General features: G+C 42.3%; 1 protein-coding gene and 2 long non-coding RNA genes across 4 annotated transcripts in view; 2 read left to right on the forward strand and 1 right to left on the reverse strand.

Moving 5' to 3' along the window:
- The first annotated feature begins 758 nt into the window (after window positions 1-758).
- Window positions 759-1366, forward strand: LOC110674571. The gene is made up of 2 exons (XR_002498995.1): window positions 759-986; window positions 1090-1366. It is a non-coding gene; the product is annotated as an uncharacterized LOC110674571 (long non-coding RNA).
- A 2572-nt stretch (window positions 1367-3938) lies between these two features.
- LOC110674572 lies at window positions 3939-4336 on the reverse strand. Its single transcript, XR_002498996.1, has 2 exons — window positions 4228-4336; window positions 3939-4151 (listed from the first exon to the last, which is right to left on the reverse strand). It is a non-coding gene; the product is annotated as an uncharacterized LOC110674572 (long non-coding RNA).
- A 739-nt stretch (window positions 4337-5075) lies between these two features.
- Window positions 5076-19961, forward strand: part of LOC5567420 (transcription initiation factor TFIID subunit 1) — a 42910-nt gene continuing 28024 nt past the window's right edge. For both annotated transcript variants that reach the window (XM_021854870.1, XM_021854875.1), the window contains exon 1: window positions 5076-5566. In XM_021854870.1, the coding sequence (XP_021710562.1) occupies window positions 5403-5566 (164 nt within the window). In that variant the 5' untranslated portion in view covers window positions 5076-5402. The remainder of the gene's footprint in view (window positions 5567-19961) is intronic.

The following is a 19961-nucleotide window of genomic DNA, read 5'->3' on the forward strand; positions in this document are numbered from 1 at the left end:
GGAAAAATTGCTAAAGTAGTTACAGTAACATGCTTTTTCGTGTTATTAAATAAAAACAAGATTTCATTAAAAATTTTAGGACCCAATGGATCATTGAAAGTAGTTTTTGTCAGTGCTCACCGCATCAAAACAAAGGCGCTACTGTATATGGGATTTAACATAGTGACAGCATTGCTGTTCTGTCAAACACATAAGGCTACGGTGGCGCTATCTATGCTTTCCATAGCGGCCGTTTTGGTTATTTTAATGATCCATTGTCTCGGAATGTTGCCCGGAATAGCTGCAACAATGATTGCTTGCCGTTCCTCACTTCGGAAGTGTCTAGAACAAAAAACCAATCCATTGAAATCAAACAAATATGCTGGAATTTGTTCGGCCAAAACGCCTCTTACAAGTCGATGGCTTTAGAGCAATAAATATTGAGAATGACTTACCTTTTCTTTTCCCATATCGTCTAGGAACAGATAATGTTTCAAATCCAACTTCTTGCGCGAGGCACACACGTATTTTAACCGCAAATAATTACAATTTCACCTCGACAAAATTGACACCAACAACGTGAAAAAAACAATGATGGTGGTTAGCGGTGCGAGTTATACACTGGTCAAATTTCGCGGGTGCAAAACTTGCATAGTTTAACTTATTATGTGGAGAATGTATAACTTCAAAACTACACTCAGAATCCGATCAAAACATCGATAGTTTAAATCATAATCATTTTTGTTATTCATCAAGTTCAAACCCAGTCTAGTTTTGAAAGTATACATGTTTGGTATAATAAGTAAAACTAAACAAGTTTAACGGGTGACAAATTTGACCAGTGTGTAACTCCAGCCCTTGCCCACCATCATTGTTTTTTTTCCACGCCGTCAGTTTTGTCGAGGTGATATTTTAATTGAATATTTGCTGCTGGAAACGCGTGTGCCTCGAGCAAGGAATTAAATTTGAAACGCCATTTATTCCTGGACGATATGAGGATAGAAAAGGTAAGCCATTTTCAATAATTGTGGCCTTACAGTCATCGACATTGTAGAAGTTGTTTCTCATCGGAAAAACTCAGTGTATTCCTTCAATTTCTATCGTTTCTAGACACATCGGCAATGTTGATCAGGAAGGAAACGATCCGGAATCGATTTAGAAGCTGTTCCGAACAAGATTCCAACAAAATTGTGCCAAATACAGCGTAGCAGAAGAGCGAGGTTGAAGCCGGGAAGATGCGCTGTGAGAGATCCAGATGACGATGGAGATTAACTTTTACCGTAACATTTGTTAGTGATTGTGGTGAAAAATGCAAATGTACACCAATAACATTATTTTAAGTAGATTCTAGATTAAAATAAATGGGTCCGCTTCGTCTTTCAATCAGGTTAGTTTTCGCTTTTTTCCACGCCAGATAGCTCGCAAACAATCCAGAAGCCCAAATCTGTTAATCTGAACACAATTATATCCAAGTTAAACATTGTTCGTTATATTTTCAACTTATACTAGGCTCGATTAACCGGCATCTAAACGAGAGTTGGGGTCAACCAGGCGAAACGTCATTTAGTGTGACTTTTAAACTAGTTTGTATTGATTATTTTCAGAGTGTAGGCTACGTGTGAACTTGAAGAATGGCAAAAAAGATTATCATTTAAACTATCGACGATTTGATCGGATTCTGAGTGCACTTAAACGGGTTCGCCAAGAACCCAACATTGGGTAATAATTTGACGATTCTCGGTAAAACTTTTACCGAGATCTCGGTAAACGTTTACCGAATCTCGGTAACGTTCGCCGAGATCTCGGCAAAAAATTCGGATTGCCGAAATCTCGGTAAAATAAGTACCGAAATTCGGCGTTGACAATTACCGAATTCTCAGCTGTTGGGTTCTCGGCGAAAAATTTTACTGAGGTCGGTGAAATAATTTAAGTGTGTACTAAGCACCCGTAGTCCATTTGCCCGAGTAAATAATGTTTCTGGAAAAATCAAATTTTTAATTTGTAATCAACTCAATTTCGCACAGTTGAAAACTGGAATTTTCGACACGAGAGAACGAATTTTCTCCAAACCCATGCGTCGGAGCTACGTCGGGCAAGGTGCGCTGTGTAGCACAACAGATCTGCTGTTCAGCGCACTATGCCTGACGTTAGGTTCAACACATACACTCAGAAACACGGGGGTTTATTCAGAAACTTCAAAACGCTAAACGGCTGGTGTCAAGCCAACCTCCTCGTAACGCTTTTTGTATGAATAATTTACAAATTTTGTATGAGCTGTAACACTTCTAAGACACCCACCAATCCCTTCATCGTTATGAAATTTGTGAATGGGCCCCGGGTAGTCACAGAATTGCTATTTATTTTTGTAAATAATTACTATTTTCTATCTGGCCTCTCTTTAATTCTGCAGGGAATTTTATTCCTGTATATCAATTCACCTGTGAAATTCACAATGTGAATTCACCGAAATGACATATATACACTGAATGAATGAATGAGAAGCAGATAAGAAATAGTCATTAATGCATAAACTGTAGTAATAGGGTCCTAAAATGTTTAATGAAATCTTGTTTTCATTTAATAACACGAAAAAGCATGTTACTGCAACTACTTTAGCATTTTTTCCCGCTCAAATAACGGATATATCATATTAAAACTTTAATTTAAAAATTGGATCAATAAATGAACCTTGACACTTAAGATCATGTTTGACGTTCGCTTAGTCGACAAAAATACCACAGGGGTTCAACTTTTTAACACCGGGGTTGTTCCTTTCTGACATTTCGGAAGGGACACGGAAAACAAAATACACCCAAAATTTGAGTTTAAACCAAGGGGTGTGAGAAAATTTAGAAAAAAAATAAAAAATGTTTTTTGGACTTAAACCATCGGAAAACATTAGAAAATTGAGTAAACATATGTTTTTGACCTAAACTTAAGCGTTTGGCACTAACATTGGGACAGGCTAAAGCCCTGTTCTGTGACAATTTTTTTCTGAGTGTAAATTAAGAGAAAAATCAATATTCGCGTGTCGATGATAGTCCATTTTACGAGACGTTTAATTTATGAATGAAATTTTGATAGAAGGCGGTGTCGTAACGTGTGAAAGTAACAGCAATATCATCAGTGTTGTTGTTTTGTAAAATGGACTATTCCGGCTTGGAGACGCAATATTTACATTTAGCTATCAAAATGAGTAAAAAACATTCAATTTTGGGTAGCATACGCGTTTGAAACGTCACGGATTCATTCACAAATTTCATAACGCCAAAAATGATCATTTTTGATATCCACCCACCAATGTCATGGATTTTACTCAGGTGGCGCAGATTCATTCTCCCGCTGTTCTTATGCAGCGCAAATAGTGACGTCACTATTTGCGCTGCATAAGAACAGCGGGGGAATAAAAGAGAGGACTAGTGGCACGCATCAATGATCTGCGCCATCTGTGTAAAATCCATCATATTGCCCACCCACCCCCTCGTAACGCTTTTTGTATATAAATGTTTTACACATTTTGTATAGAGCTTAGTGACATTTAAACACACGTAGACTAGCATACGCTCGTCATAGACAGTTTGTTTTTGTTTTCCTCAAAGAAACTTGCACACGCTTTCTTGACTCATCAAAATGCATATTTGAAAAATTTATACCCGGATTCTGGGTGCTTTTCGAGACAGAGTGCATATTGTTTTCCTCTAAGGTTCACAACTATATCCACACTACACGCTAAGATCAGTCTACCCAAATATGGGTAAAGTTTACCCATAATCACCGAAAAGTGCACACACTCATTTTATGGGTAGAGTAGGGTTTACCTATAAATAGGTAAACTACCACTACCCATATATGGGTATTCGGGCGCATAATAAATTATTCGAAAAATACGCATATATGAGTAATTCAATCTTGTTTTTATAAATTTATCTCATAAGAATAGAAAATAGAAATAAATTAAATTTTGTGATAACCATAAAAATTCACACTTTATTAAAAAATGAATCCTAATAAATCAGAGCAATATCATTATTTTCAGCATTTCACAATAGACGGAATCTGCCGGCTCCAGAACGATTCTGTGCCAATGGAATTGCTTCTCGCAGAATAACATCCAGAACTTAAATTCATCCGTTGATACGTTTTCGGTCTGCGTCCCTTGGTCAATGCTGAAACTAGAAACAGAAAAAAAAAACAATCTTATCAAGTCTCTGTGTATATGATTGCGTTAAAACAATGAACTTACTTTACCTTCTCAAAGACTTAGCGATTCCATCTTGTGATTGCCGCACCATGACTGACAACCATTCTCATTTTTTCATCCAAATCAGAGTTGCTCGCTGTCACTATCAACGCTTAAAATTTACTGATTTGTACAGGCCGACTGCGATACAATTCGGATCAATCTATATCACATCAACATCATGCTGTCTACTCCATCACAAGTGCATTGATGGCGATAGACTATGGATATCACTGATGGGTTAAGTTTAGCCTTAAATTAAGCAGTTAAAATGGCAATTTATCACTACGATATTTTTGACAGTGTTGCAGATAGATTGAAACTATTTGTTGGTCACTGAAAAATAGTAATAGCATGGATAACTACCACGTGATCACTCATTCCGCAGTGATTATGATCCAGAGTGCGTTGTCGCATCACTGCTGTTCGTTTTCAAATCAAAGTGATATTGATAGCTCGCAAGTGATAGTGATAGTTTTAGACCATCAGTCATCAGCTGATATGATTGATATGAAACAACTCTGATCCAAATATGGGTAAACGACACTACCCATTTTTGGGTAAAGCACCTTTACTAATAATACGGGTAAAGTTTACCAATTTTTATTGGTAAATTTTACTCATATTATGCGTTTTATAGTCGAAACTCATAAATGGGTAAACGAATTACTAATTTATGGGTAATCTGATCTTAGCGTGTAGAGCACCCACACCATTGGGCGTGATAACCATTATTTATGAACTGTAACATTTTCAGGACACCCACCCCCTTCAGCGTTATGAAATTTGTGAACAGGCCCCATGAAAAGGCCTTTTTACCGAATGAGACTGACTGAAATATTTCGTTCGGACATCCCTATCAAAAATGTCAAAGTAAAACAAAAAAAATAAAGCCGACCTGGCGTAAACGCGAGCTGTTGTAATAATTTTACCTAAAAAACATTGTAAAATATTGTAGTTGGGCTTCATTTAGTGTTTAAAATACTTATTAGCGCCACATAAAACCTTAGAAAGTGCTATATGTTGATGTAACGTGAAATAAGAGATGGTATTCCAAATTATCTGAAGCACTTCGGTTGTTTTGTCGTTTTCCGGCTTTGGTGTTGTCATTCGCTTGGAATCGAAATCCAATTAAAAACACTTGGAAACCAAACATCAGGCAGGCCAAGAATTACAACATACGATGGATAACGACAGTGATAATGACAATGAGCATGACCAGGATAACGACAACGAAGGAGAGCTCAATTTGGCCGGATTCCTGTTTGGGAATGTTGATGAGCATGGCCGGCTGGAGAATGATTTCCTGGACGAGGAAGCAAAACAACATCTTTCATCGTTATCGAGGTATATTTGGTTTTATCGTTTGAAAATGAATGGATCCGGACAGTTATTAGCGACTGAGTACCTAAGATAAGAACTTTAGACAATACGTTACCATACCGAACACACACAAAAAGATCTTTCAAGTACCAAGAAAACAAAATTAATCCAAAAAAGACTGACGAAATTAAAGTTTTCATTGGAATTTTTTCAAAAAATTATGTAGTTTTTTTAAGAATTTCATCAACAAATTCTTGCATAACGTATAATTCCACATTGGTAATCGAAATCCCTCCATGAAATCAGTCCAATATACTTCCAATAGGACCTTCCTCGGCCTAGTGGTCCGCGGCTACAAAGCAAAGCCATGCTAAAGGTCTGGCTTCGATTTCCGGTCGGTCCAGGATGTTTTCGTAATGAAAATTTTCTTGACTTCCCTGGGCACAGAGTATCATCGTACGTACCAAACGATAAACGAATGCAACAATGACAACATTGGCAAACCAAGCTCTCAGTTAATATCTGTGGGAGTGCTCATAAGAACATTAAGTTGAGAAGCAGGCTCTGTCCCAGTGGGCACGTAATGCGAAGAATGAAAGGAAGAAGATATTTTCAAGAATTCAACCTAGAATATGAAGGATAACCCCAAAAAATAATCCATGGAATTCACCCTTGAATGCCTTCTGGATTGCTGCAAAGATCCCTTCATACATTTCTCAAGAAAGTCCAGTAATTCTTCAAACGATTTAGCAAGAATTTCTTCCAAGATTTCTGCAAATGTAATAAATTTTAAAGAACTCAAGTAATGATTTTTACAGAAATTACTCCACTGATTTTTTAGAATTTCCTCCAGAAAAAAAAGATCTGAAAAATTTATCTACAAATATTTCCAGGTAACCGTCAAGAATACAATTAATTCTTTCTGTTTCATGACTTTGATTGATTTTTACTTTACGAACAAAATGCTTAAACAAACTATGCTGCAAATGGCCTATTTTGTATTAAATTGGTTAAAATTGATTGTTTACCAATAAGTTTGGAAAATTCCATTAGAACAATGGGGTAAATCTCGAATAAAATTTCTGTTGAAATTCCCGATAAACTTTTGGAATTTATAATTCCTGAAAATCATGGTGGATTTTTTAGATAAACTGCTGGATGATATTCAGCCCCCTTGATACTCTAGAAAATATCATTATCCTGTATGGTTTTCTTAAATTAATTTGTAAAAAAAACATCGAACGTAATCCCGGAAAATATTTGAATAGTAATGATCGGAAGCAATACTGTAGTATTTGCTGGTGTGTAACCTCCAATGTAATCATAAAAAATTGAGATTTTAGTTGTAAAATTACTTGAGTACTGTTTGGAAGAACTAGAAGAAATTTGTAGACGGAATATTGGAGAAATTCCTAGAAAAAGATCAAGAGGAACTCAATGAGGTGTAAATTTACAGATAAATTCCGAAGAACAGCTCTTCAAACAAACTATTGTCGAATTCGTGAAGGATTTAAATGACTGGAAGAAAAACTGGTAAAAATGGCGTACTCCTTGAGAAATCTTGTAGGGTTTCGTGGAAAAATCCCGTAAAAAAATTCTTAAAAAAATAGAATGCACCTTTAAGAAATTTTTTGTAAGAAACATAGAAATCTTTGGAAGTACTACAAGAGTAATAGCTCCCAACCTTCTCGAAGCCACGACCCCCTTTGAAGCTTTACAAAAGTGGTTCACAACCTTTTTGCAGCTGCGACCCCCTTACGAGTTCTACAAACATCCCGCGCACCCCTAAAATAAATGTGCCCGAAATGAAAGTACATAGTAACCAAACGTCACGTCTGTAATCCATTAAAAGTAGTGTTGGCAATTCGCATAAATTCGTACATTCCTAGACTGATGTGTGAAGTTTTAACAACTACCGAAAAACTAAACATTACATATATTTGCAATTAGATTAAATGAACAAATTCCCTGGGCTTGGAATTATGTTTTCCAGAGAGCGATGATTTTAGATATTTGATCGCTGTACCTATTTTGTAGTGTTGATTAGAGGCTGCATGAATTTCAAAACAATGGCAAAGTTTTTATTGAAATCCGATTTTTTTGTGTTCTGTTTTAGTGATCCTATTCAAACTACTGCATTATATGGTTATCATTCATTGAAATCATTTATACTCCAGGAAATATAATTTCAAGCTGGTGAGAACATTACAAACTCAGGGTGGGTTAGGAGCACAATCAGACCATTGAATGTGCAATGTGGTTAGTATATGGGAAATACCATTGACCCTTTGTAATCTTCTACGAGGTTTTCGAGACCCAACAAGGCGCGTGCACCGGGTTGCGGATAGGAGGAAAGGGAGATCAGTAGCATCCACTTAAATAATAAGACAAAATGCCGTTCTTTGACTAGGTGATGTTATGTGATCTCCTATGGTGTTATAGTACTGTAAAGTATTTCAGTCTCTGGGAATTCTGGCCTTGATATTATTTTTTCACTTTATAAATAGAATGAAATAATCAATTACAAAGCACCTTTTCACTGCAGTAATAAATCTGATACCATCATTTTTCTATATTTGACAAGGTTTTGAAGAAAATCAATGAGTAAAGGAACTACTTATTATATACTACTTGTTGGGTAGTCTCAGCTTCGGAACGTTTCAACACTTATTGACAGCAGATTCTGTTTGATCAGCTTCAATGCTGGAAATTTATTTCATTATTTATTTAAACTAAGTTAACTTAATTTACAAAAGGACTTACATTTTAGTATTTTCTTGCATTCCGAAGAACAACTCTCCAACTATCAACTTAGCTTTTACTTGACTTTCTCTCAATTTCCACTGGTCATAAATAATAATAGGATTCATGTATAGCTCCATCAGTGTTGCCAGTTTCACCAAAAATATAAAACCTCCACAACAATACTAAATGAGCCACATCAGCTAAGTCTATACATATATGTACAAATGTTACGTCATAGGGTCATGGCGAGCGTTTGGTATGTATGGTAATAGTTGATTCTTATCTAATGGGGGTGTTACAAGACCACGCGGACAAATTCGAAACCAATTATTTCTATACATCGGTTTTATTAATCGAAAGGCTCAGCTATGCTGTAAAACCATTCCTTAAGGCCCAAACGCAATGATAGTGGAACGGCAACGGAAAGCGGAACCGAAACTACTTACTGCAGATATCAGTCAAACATCTCACTAAAATGTTTCTAATAATTTCGAGAGAAGTCAATAATGATGATTGATGATTTTCTTTATTATAGAGGCTTTCAGCCTTAGGCGGGTTCACCTCTTAGAAGTCAATAGTTTGGGTAGAAATATTAATCAGTTTTCGACAGTTCATGTCATCGCGAACAGACGCGTTTATACTATCGCTCCCGCGTATCTAACTTCGCTGCGATCGTTGCAGCTAACAGTTTACTCTCTCAATTTAACTACGCCGCCGAATTTGGCAGGCTCAGGAGTGCATTGCCATCCACCAAAGAAAGCCGACCAATAAGTGGCCAAAAGTGCGAGATTTAGTGCCAAAGTATCTCCGGTCTGTGATCAACATCCATCATACAGCGTTGTTGATAGCATCGAACAAAAGAAGTTATTTGCCTTTGTTCTTGCTCAGACGAACAACCGCCTAGTGAGTGGCATCTCGTGCTGTGCGGTTTGTTTCCATCGTGTCTGTAGAAAATATCTCCACAGTGGTTAATTAAAACTAAAGCGTTCTGTTGGTCCCCCGACATGCCGTCGGGGCTAGACCCCTTTCCCCTAGGGGACACGGGTCCGTCCAACTGTCGTGATGGGGAATTTGCAGGCCCTCTGTTTCCTGAATGGGGAGACCCTCAAGGCCATCACGGTCAATTGGTGATGATGAGAATGCAAGCTGTCTCGGGGAATCTTCCTCAAGCTCCTTTCCTCCTTCGAAAATCTGTGGAAAGTTATCTGGGAGTGAAGATAGACGGAGCCTACCCGGAAAAAGGAGGAAGCACGTACGTGCTGAAAATACGGAACAAAAATCACGTTGAGAAGCTGAAGAAAATGTCAACACTAGCTGATGGCTTTCCGATTACGATTGTGGAACATCCGGTGCTAAACGTTTCGAAATGCGTTATCAGCTGCAGTGACACTTGTGCCTACTCTGATGAGGAGCTGGTTGAAGAGCTGAAAGACCAAGGTGTTAAAGAAGTGCGGAGAATTACAAGGCGCGACGGAGGACGACGAATCCACACCCCAACCATCATACTGACAATCCAAGGCACCGTCATCCCCGAGGACATCTATATTGGATGGATCCGATGCCGTACCCGTCCGTTCTATCCCACACCAATGTTGTGTTATTGCTGTTGGGATTTCGGACACACGCGAGCCCGTTGTCAGCATCAGAACAACCCTACATGCGGTAATTGCTCTGGCAAGCATAAGAACGATTTTGAAAATCCCTGCATCCTCGCCCCGTTCTGCAAACGGTGTAATACCGACAACCACCCTCTCTCAAGCCGCAAGTGTCCCATCTACGTTAAAGAGAATGAGATCCAGCACCTATGGGTTAACTTAGGTGTCTCCTATCCAGCAGCAAAACGGCAATATGACCTAAGATACGGACCCAAATCAATGGCATCTACCGTAGCAGCTAGCAACGATCGGCGTTTTACTGAGCTCTCGGCGAAACTCGATAACGTCCTGAAGGAAGTTAAAAGCAAGGATGATAAGATCGAGGCTCTACTCTCCGAAATTAAAGCCAAAGACGCCCGCATCGAGCGGCTCGAAGCCACGTTGAAGCTCACACCGCAGGAACGGTTGAACACAGTAAAGGAACACGGCACTATCAAGGACCTTGTTGACAAGATCCACTCTTTGGAGTCGGAGTTAACAAGGAAGGACAGAGAAATCGCTATGATCCGTGAAATTTATGTCCCCAAAAAAGCTGGTAACATTGGAAACAAAACTACCAAGTCCGACGCATCAAACGGGCTTGATACCGGACACGATGACACCAATTCTCCAAGCACCAATCAGCCCGAATCGCACGTCAAGAAAACAGGCACGAAGAAGAAAGCCACCAAAACCGACAGTTATGAACGGCTAAACAAGCGTACCAAAAACCGTCTTTCGCCAAATACGACTCCAGAATGTATACTCGCCTCACCTGCTGACATCGAAATTTCTTCAAGTGACGAACCAATGATGAATGCATCTGGGTACATATCCGACACCTAAACATCAGATCACCTATCTAGTCCCTTCCTAGACCTACACCTCTGCTTGCAGTAAACAGCAAAACTAGCATTGCAGTCTTCCCTCGAAAAACTTTTATTGAAACTGATTTGAAAAAGGAGCGGACTAGCCCTGTAACAGCAATTCCCAACAATCACACCCCATCATCAATCCAACAACTAATTCTACCTACAACCCCCAACGACCTGGCAATTTGTACTGCGCAACACACCTACCCGGCGGAGCTACCGAGCAGTCGAGGCACCGCCAGTGCGGACGTTTATGCCACACCGGAACTGACGGACAACCCTCGACACTCCGTGGCGGCCGGAAGAGGGACGGACAAGGGAGGTAACTCCTATCCCCCTGAGGACAACGAGGGAGTCAAGGCACAACCAATACAGTCCGTGCCACAAGAATCTTCGCTGGATATGTATTCTGCACGACAGTCCTGCATCAGTGAAGCTCTATCGACGACCGGAAACCGAACACAACCTCGATTTGGTCCTGAAAATTTCCGCTGGCCGACGCTGCCACAAAGTACAAGGTCCAACGCAGCGTTATATGACGCATACCAACTGACACATAGAGGGACGGCTGCTCCAAAAGCAAGCTCTTCTGATCACCCTATCTGGGATGTAGAACATGCTTCTCAAACGGAATATATTGACGATACTTCTAGTCCGTCAAACCGACGTGAGGTCCCAGAAACAGTACATTCCACCAGATCACCGAAAACAGCGAAACGTAGGAATTTAGGCGAAGCCCTCGTTATCAAAACGGAGGAAGCAAAATACGCCGAGGTTCTGAAGGCGATGCGAAGCACAGAGAAGCTATCGCCATTGGGCGCAGACGTGCGAAGCATAAGGCGAACTAGGATTGGTGAAATGATCCTAGTCTTAAAGAAGGACGCCAAGGAAAAGGGAGCAGTCTATAAGCAACTGGCACAAGAAGTACTTGGTGACGAGGTTGATGTAAGATCCCTTACTGCTGAAGCGACTCTCCAGTGTAAAAATCTGGATGAGGTCACCGATGCAGCGGAGGTCTCGGCTGCCCTCAAAGAGCAGTGTGACATCGACGTAGCCAGTAAGGCCATCCACCTTAGAAAGGGCCCGCAGGGCACCCAGGTGGCGGCGATCAGGCTGCCGGTCGCAGAGGCCAACAAAGCGAAGAACTTGGGCATACTCAAGGTAGGCTGGTCTGTTTGCCGGCTGAGCATACAACAGCCTCCTGAAGTTTGCTTCAAGTGTTTCGGGAAGGGCCATAAGTCGTGGAATTGCAATGGTCCCGACAGAAGTAAGATGTGCAGAAAATGCGGCGCGGAAGGCCATAGGGCAAGCGATTGTAAGCAAATCGCTAAGTGCCTAATATGTGTCGACAGAGCAGACAACGGACACTTAACGGGCGGACCCAAAAGTCCGGGCACAAGCGGAGTATCAAAGCAGCCAAAACGGAAGTAACACAGTTAAATTTAAACCACTGTGATGCAGCCCAGCAGCTGCTTTGGCAGTCAGTCTCGGAAACCAAGACTGACGTGGTGTTATTATCGGACCCATACCGCATACCAGCCAACAACGGGAACTGGGTGGCGGATAGGTCTCAACAGCTGGCAGCTATAGGGACGACAGGACGATACCCAATCCAAGAAGTAGTATCTAGCTCAAATGACGGTTTTGCGATAGCAAAAATCAACGGCGTGTTCTATTGCAGTTGTTACGCGCCCCCAAGGTGGTCGATTGAGGAATTTTCCCACATGGTTGACAGGATGATGGCCGAACTAGCTAATCGGCAGCCAGTAGTGATAGCTGGCGACTTCAATGCATGGGCAGTGGAGTGGGGTAGCCGCTGCACCAATCAAAGAGGCCAGCTATTGTTGGAATCCCTGGCCGCATTAAATGTAGAGTTGGCAAATGTGGGTACAGTGAGTACCTTCCGCAGAAATGGTGCAGAATCGATCATCGACGTGACGTTTTGTAGTCCTAACCTTTTAGGTACCATGAACTGGCGCGTTGATGACGGTTATACTCATAGCGATCATCAATCGATTCGCTATAGTATAATACCAGGCGGGCAGAAGGCAGCGCGATGTAACTCGACCCAAGCCCGAGGATGGAAAACAGCGCGCTTCGACGTCGAAGTATTCACTGAAGCCCTGAGGCGCGAACGAAACACTCTGGACCTAAACGGTGAAGAGCTAGTTGCTATGATATCACGAGCGTGTGATGCTTCCATGCCGAGAAAAGCCCCTCCTAGAGAGAACAGGCCGCCAGTGTATTGGTGGTGCGAATCAATTGCAAATCTTCGAGCAATCTGCCTTCGGGCTAGACGAAGAATGCAACGCGCACGCACAGAAGCACAAAGAGAGGAACGCGGTGCAGCATTCAGAGAGGCAAAGTTGGCTCTCATAAAGGAAATCAAGAGTCGAAAACGGGCATGCTTTGAAAGTCTATGCGAGAGTGCCAATTCTAGTCCATGGGGTGACGCCTACAGAGTGGTAATGGCTAAGACCAAAGGAGCCATAGCGCCCCAAGAGAAATCGCCCGAGTTGCTGCGATCGATAATCGATGTACTCTTCCCGCACCATCCCATAAGCCCATGGCCCCCAGCGCCGTATGCGGCAGATGAAGGAGAAGAAGTGGCGAGAGTGACGAACGAAGAGCTGGCAGAAGTCGTGAAATCATTCGCGTCAAACAAGGCACCGGGACCCGATGGTATCCCGAATGTTGCCTTAAAAGCGGCAGTGAACACGGATCCGGACATGTTCAGAACCACGATGCAACGCTGCATTGATCAAGGAATCTTCCCGGATGTATGGAAGCGACAGAAATTGGTGCTACTACCAAAGGCGGGGAAACCACCAGGTGACCCGTCGGCGTATAGACCTATCTGTCTACTAGATACGACGGGCAAGTTATTGGAGAGGTTGATTCTCAACAGACTAGTACCGTATACGGAGAGTGCGGACGGCCTGTCCAACAACCAGTTTGGATTCAGAAAAGGTAAATCTACTCTGGACGCCATCCAGTCGGTCGTTCAAACAGCTGAGGTGGCAATCGAGCATAAAAGGAGCGGCATCCGTTACTGCGCGGTTGTTACTCTGGATGTGAAGAATGCGTTCAACAGCGCAAGCTGGGAAGCAATAGCACACGCGCTTCACCGCCTCAAGGTACCGGTGCAGTTGTGTAAGCTTCTAGAAAGCTATTTTGATGGTAGGATTCTACTGTATGACACAGAGGAGGGGCAGAAAAGCGTTCGAATTACCGCGGGAGTACCTCAAGGTTCAATCCTGGGCCCGCTGTTATGGAATGCGATGTACGATGACGTACTGAGGCTGCCCCTTCCGACGGGTGTTAAGATTGTTGGCTTCGCCGACGATATCACCCTAGTGGTCTATGGTGAATCGATGGAGGAAGTAGAGTTGACAGTAGCGCACTCTATTTCCCTGGTTGAGGAATGGATGAAGTCTAGGAAACTAGGACTGGCCCGTCACAAGACTGAGGTGGTGGTGGTCAACAACCGCAAGTCCGAGCAACGGGCGCTTATCTCGGTAGGTGATTGCACCATAGAGTCCAAGCGATCCCTTAGGCATCTTGGGGTAATGATCGATGACAAGCTGAGCTTCGCTAGCCACGTTGAATATGCCTGTAAAAGGGCATCTACGGCTATAGCGGCGCTTTCGAGGATGATGTCTAACAGCTCTGCTGTAATTGCCAGCAAACGCAAGCTGCTGGCAAGCGTGGCGCTATCCATACTAAGGTATGGAGGACCAATCTGGTCAAAAGCGCTTAGAACGAACAGAAACCTAAAGCGGTTGGAAAGCACGTACAGGATAATGTGCTTAAGAGTAGCAAGTGCATACCGGACGGTATCTAAAGAGGCCGTGTGCATCATAGCCGGGATGACGCCCATCGGGCTCATCATCAAGGAAGATGTTCAATGCTTCAACCAAAGGGGTACCAGAGGAGTCCGCGACACGTGTAAAGAGGAAACGCTCAGAAGCTGGCAGCAGGAATGGGATAACTCCACTAAGGGTAGATGGACCCATCGACTAATACCAAATGTGTCAGATTGGTATGGTAGAAGCCATGGGGAAGTGAACTTCCACCTGACGCAGTTTCTGTCAGGACATGGTTGCTATAGACAGTACCTGCATAGGTTCGGGCACTCAGAATCTCCTGCGTGCCCCAATTGTGCTGGTGTAGAGGAAACAGCGGAGCATGTCGTGTTCGATTGCCCCCGTTTCATTGTTGTGAGAGGTCGCATGCTCACTACATGCGGAGGGGACACGTCCCCCGACAATATTATAGAGAGAATGTGTGCGGATGCCGAGTGCTGGAATGCAGTAACTACGGCTGTCACTCACATTATGTTAGAATTGCAGCGTCTATGGCGCGCCGACCAAGAGTTGGCTGCAGAGGATTAGCCCTGCCGAGGCTGGTCCCTTGTAACATTGTTTAAGTCGGCTAGGAGAAGCAGTTTGCCTAGGCTACTTCTGCTACACGTGTTGTGCTATATGCACTGGTCCCTTCCCGAAGAAATACCGTAAGGTGGTTCCGGGGAGATGAGGGTCTGAGTCCAAGGGTCATGTCGATGCACTGTTCACCACTTGAGCAATTCTAAATGAATTGCTCATGCACAGTGCATAGGCTGGTTTTAGCGGGTCGTCGTTGGTGCGTCATCCCCGCATTCCCTGAGTTATCTTCTCAGGGGATCTGTTTGCAGATTTCCCCCTTGTAAAAAACAAAAAAAAGAACACCAAGTCATCGTCAGAACAACCTGGCTTTCCGTACCCACAAAGGAGACCATCTTTTCCTTCTGTCAACAGTTTATTTGCAATCCAGTGGAACATGAATGGCTACATCAATAATTTACCGGATCTAGAGCTTCTCGTTAGAGAACAGCAACCAGTCATACTGGCCATTCAAGAGACGCACCGGATCAACACCAACCGGTTGAATCAGTCCTTACAAAGACGGTATAGTTGGATCGTCAAATGTAATGCGAATATTTACCATTCGGCTGCTATTGGAGTTCTATCAAGTATTCCTTTCTCCCCGCTTCAAATCAACACGGACCTACCCATTGTGGGAGTTAAACTCGAATATCCATTCCCTTTGTCCGTGATATCGGGATACCTGCCCAATGGACACCTCCCGGATCTCAAACTTGGCCTTTATAACGCTCTACAAGGCCTAAGAGGTCCAATACTAGTTATGTGGGACGTTAACGGTCATCACCCGGAATGGGGTAGTATTTCACCAAACGATAGAGGCTCACTCATTATGCAAGTAGCAGAAAAGCTTGACCTAGTTGTTCTCAATGATGGAGCCACTACCTTCACCAGAGGCCAACGGAGTTCTGCAATTGATGTCAGTTTGTGTAGTCCAAGTATAGTCAACCGATTCCTCTGGACTGCTAAAGAAGACCCTATGGGTAGTGATCACCATCCAATACTCATCCACACCAACCAACAACCCCAAGCTATTTCCCGTCGCCCGCGCTGGAAGTATGATCAAGCAGACTGGTCTCAATTTCAAGGTCTGATTGACGAACACGTTTCCGACACACCTCCGAATAATATCGAAGAGTTTCTCAATGCATTGCACCAATCGGCTTTAACAACTATTCCTCGCACTTCTCCAAATCCAGGTCGAAAATCGTTGCCATGGTGGTCTCCGGACATTAAAAAAATCATCAAAGCGAGAAGAAAAGCCCTCCGTGCTGCTAAGCGTTTGCCTAATGACCATCCAGAAAAATCCCAACTAATGGAAATCTACCGTTCCAAACGCAATGAATGCCGCCAGCGTATTCGAGAGGCAAAACAGCAAACATGGCAGGACTTCTTAGAAGGGATCAATGCTAACCAGACTGCTTCCGAATTATGGAATCGAGTCAACGCCTTAAATGGCAAACGAAGAGCCACTGGAATGACACTTCGGTTACCAGGGGGGCTCACCAGAGATCCCCTCTTGATAGCCAACGCTCTAGCTGACCACTTTGGTTCTCTATCCTCGTTGGACCGATATGATACAAATTTCATCCGGAAGAACCAAGCAACTGTCGACAGCATAAACAACCTAGTTATCCCAGAAGATAAAACTCCCCTCCGCATTAACTCTCAGTTCCGCATGGAAGAATTAAACTTTGCCCTACGCCATTGCAAGAGCAAGTCAGCTGGTCCGGACGATATAGGGTATCCAATGTTCCAGCACCTCTCTACCGTTTCAAAGGGAACTCTCCTCAATCTCCTGAATAAAACATGGATCGAGAATACTCTACCGAAGTCCTGGACTCACAGCCTAGTGGTGCCAATCCCTAAACAAGGAAAAGCCGCTACTTCCCCTGGCGACTTTAGACCAATCTCGCTAACATGTTGCGCCAGTAAAATACTTGAACGGATGGTAAATCGCCGGTTAGTCCGTTTTTTGGAAGACAATCAATTTCTCGATCATCGGCAACACGCTTTCCGTCCTGGGCACGGAGCAGGGACATATTTTACAGGGCTAGGAGACGTCCTGCAGGATGCGGTGAGCCAAGGCTTACATGCTGACATCGCCTCTCTGGATCTCGCTAAGGCCTATAATCGCGCTTGGACACCGCACGCTATCCGTCGGCTAACAGAGTGGGGCCTGCGCGGACACATTCTTCACTTTTTGAAGAACTTCCTGAAAGGCCGAACTTTTCAAGTTATTATCGGCAACAATCACTCCACAACCCGTACTGAAGCAGTGCGCATCGTACCTTCGTGCTGTGCGTACACGAATTCTCTCTGCTCTTGGAAGTTTTCTTAAAAACTACCTAAAGCAATAAAACAGTACTTTTCAGTGCTACAAAAACAGTACTTTTCAGTGCTAAAATTAAAAACGGTACTTTTCAGTGCTACTAAAACAGTACTTTTCAGTACTATTTTTCTACTATTGATCCCTTTACGATCCTTGTTTGGACCCGTGCCTTCGATTTTTCGTTGGACCCGTTGGCGAAAGCTAGCGGTGGTAATCTTTCTTGGACACCGTCTTGGGAAAAAACCTTTCGAAGGTCACGTCTTCTTTCGTTTATTAATTAAACATGGTATCAACAACAAACAAAAGGAAGGGTGAATCTCTGAATTCACTACTTCCTTCCAAAAAAGTGGGTTTTAAAACTGTCACTACACGTGGCAAGAATGGAAGAAAGGACGTTTCTCCGGAATGCGAACTTTCTTCCAAGGGTGAAATGAATAATTGTATCGAAATGAGCAATCAGTTCGATGCTCTAGACAAATTTTCCGAACACCAAATCGAAGCAGCCTCTAGCCCAGGCTCTTTGATTCAAGTGAGGAAGCAAAGAGTGCCGCCTATCGTGGTCAGTTGTTCCGAATTTGGGGGATTTAGGCAGGAGATCTTGAACTCCATTAGGGGAATCAAGGTTTCCTTCCAAATCGCAAAGAAAGGAGACTGTCGCGTTTTGCCGGAAACTCTTAAAGATCGTGAGCTTCTTCTCAAACATCTTGAAGAGAAGAAGCACAAATTTTTTACTTATGACGACAAAACTGAACGTTTGTTCAAAGTTGTCTTGAAAGGTCTCTCAAGTGACTATAAATCACCTGAAGAGATCAAAAATGGAATAAATGATTTACTTGGATTTTCCCCAGTCCAAGTAATCATTATGAAAAAGAGAACCCAATCTGGCATTGTTCGGAAAGGACTTTCTCAAGAATTTTATTTAGTTCACTTTAACAAAAAAGAACTAAATAATATTAAAGCTTTAGAAAAAGCAAAACTTTTGTTTGATGTCCGTGTGACATGGGAACATTTCCAGAAACCTGGAGGAAATTACCAGAACCCCACTCAGTGCCGTCGGTGCCAAAAGTGGGGTCATGGTACAAAAAATTGTCGCATGGATGCTAAATGCATGATTTGCGGAGGTTCTTCTCACGCCAAAGACGTCTGTCCAGTGAAGGAAGATACCACCAAATTCATATGTTGTAATTGCGGGGCTAACCATAAGTCCAATTTTTGGAATTGTCCTTCACGCAAAAAGGTCATTGAGGCTCGTGCCAGGCAGATGAAAGATAATATCCGTTACGATAACGGTCGTTTCCGGAATTTGCCTGGTAGAGTATCGAACAATGCTCATTTTTCAGTTAACGATCGCTTGATCATGAATCATACCCATCAGGAAGATCATAATCATGCTCATTCACAAACTAATTTTAATCCGTCGGGTAGCCGTTCGAATCTTTCAATTTCGAATGTATCTACCCACGGAAAATCCTTTGCCGATATCGTAGCAGGAAATTTGAACTCCTCCCCTGTTCGATCCATGGGTACCCATTCTACTTGTTTCGAATCAAATGGAAAAAACCCTACCGCCACAGGTAACTCCGCTTCTTCGTCTACCGGAAATTCCAATGGGAAATCACATGACATGTCTGCCTCTGATTTTAATTTTCTAACTGAACAATTGATTCTAATGATTGATGCAATGTTCAAAGCCACCACTATGACTGAAGCAGTTCAAGTAGGTGTAAAATTTACAAATCAAATTGTTATTGGATTACGTTTTTCTAATGGATCCAAATAATAATTTAAATATTTTAAATTGGAATGCTCGTTCTCTGAATGGTAAAGAGGATGAGCTGTTTAATTTTCTTACGGTTAATAACGTGCATATAGCAGTTATTACCGAAACGTATTTAAAACCTGGATCTAAACTCAAAAGAGATCCTAACTTTTTTGTTTATCGTAATGATCGACTTGATGGGGCATGTGGGGGAGTTGCAATCTTCATTCATAGGCGTATAAAACATCAACTGTTTTCATCATTTGAAACTAAAGTTTTTGAAACTTTAGGTGTTTCTGTTGAAACACAGTTTGGTAAATATACTTTCATAGCTGCCTATTTGCCTTTTCAATGCTCTGGACAGCAAGTTAATTTGCTCCAAACTGACTTGCGTAAATTGACTCGCAATAAGTCAAAATTTTTTGTCATTGGTGACTTTAATGCCAAACATCGGTCATGGAATAATTCTCAAAGTAATTCCAACGGCAGAATTTTATTTGATGAGTGCTCTTCAGGATATTTCTCAATTCAATACCCTGATAGCCCCACATGTTTTTCCTCTTCTAGAAATCCATCTACGATTGATTTGGTCTTAACCGACTCTAGTCATCTTTGTAGCCAACTGATTACTCATGCTGATTTTGATTCTGATCATG

This window comes from Aedes aegypti, chromosome 1, assembly GCF_002204515.2.
Source record: "Aedes aegypti strain LVP_AGWG chromosome 1, AaegL5.0 Primary Assembly, whole genome shotgun sequence".
Lineage (NCBI taxonomy): Eukaryota > Metazoa > Arthropoda > Insecta > Diptera > Culicidae > Aedes > Aedes aegypti.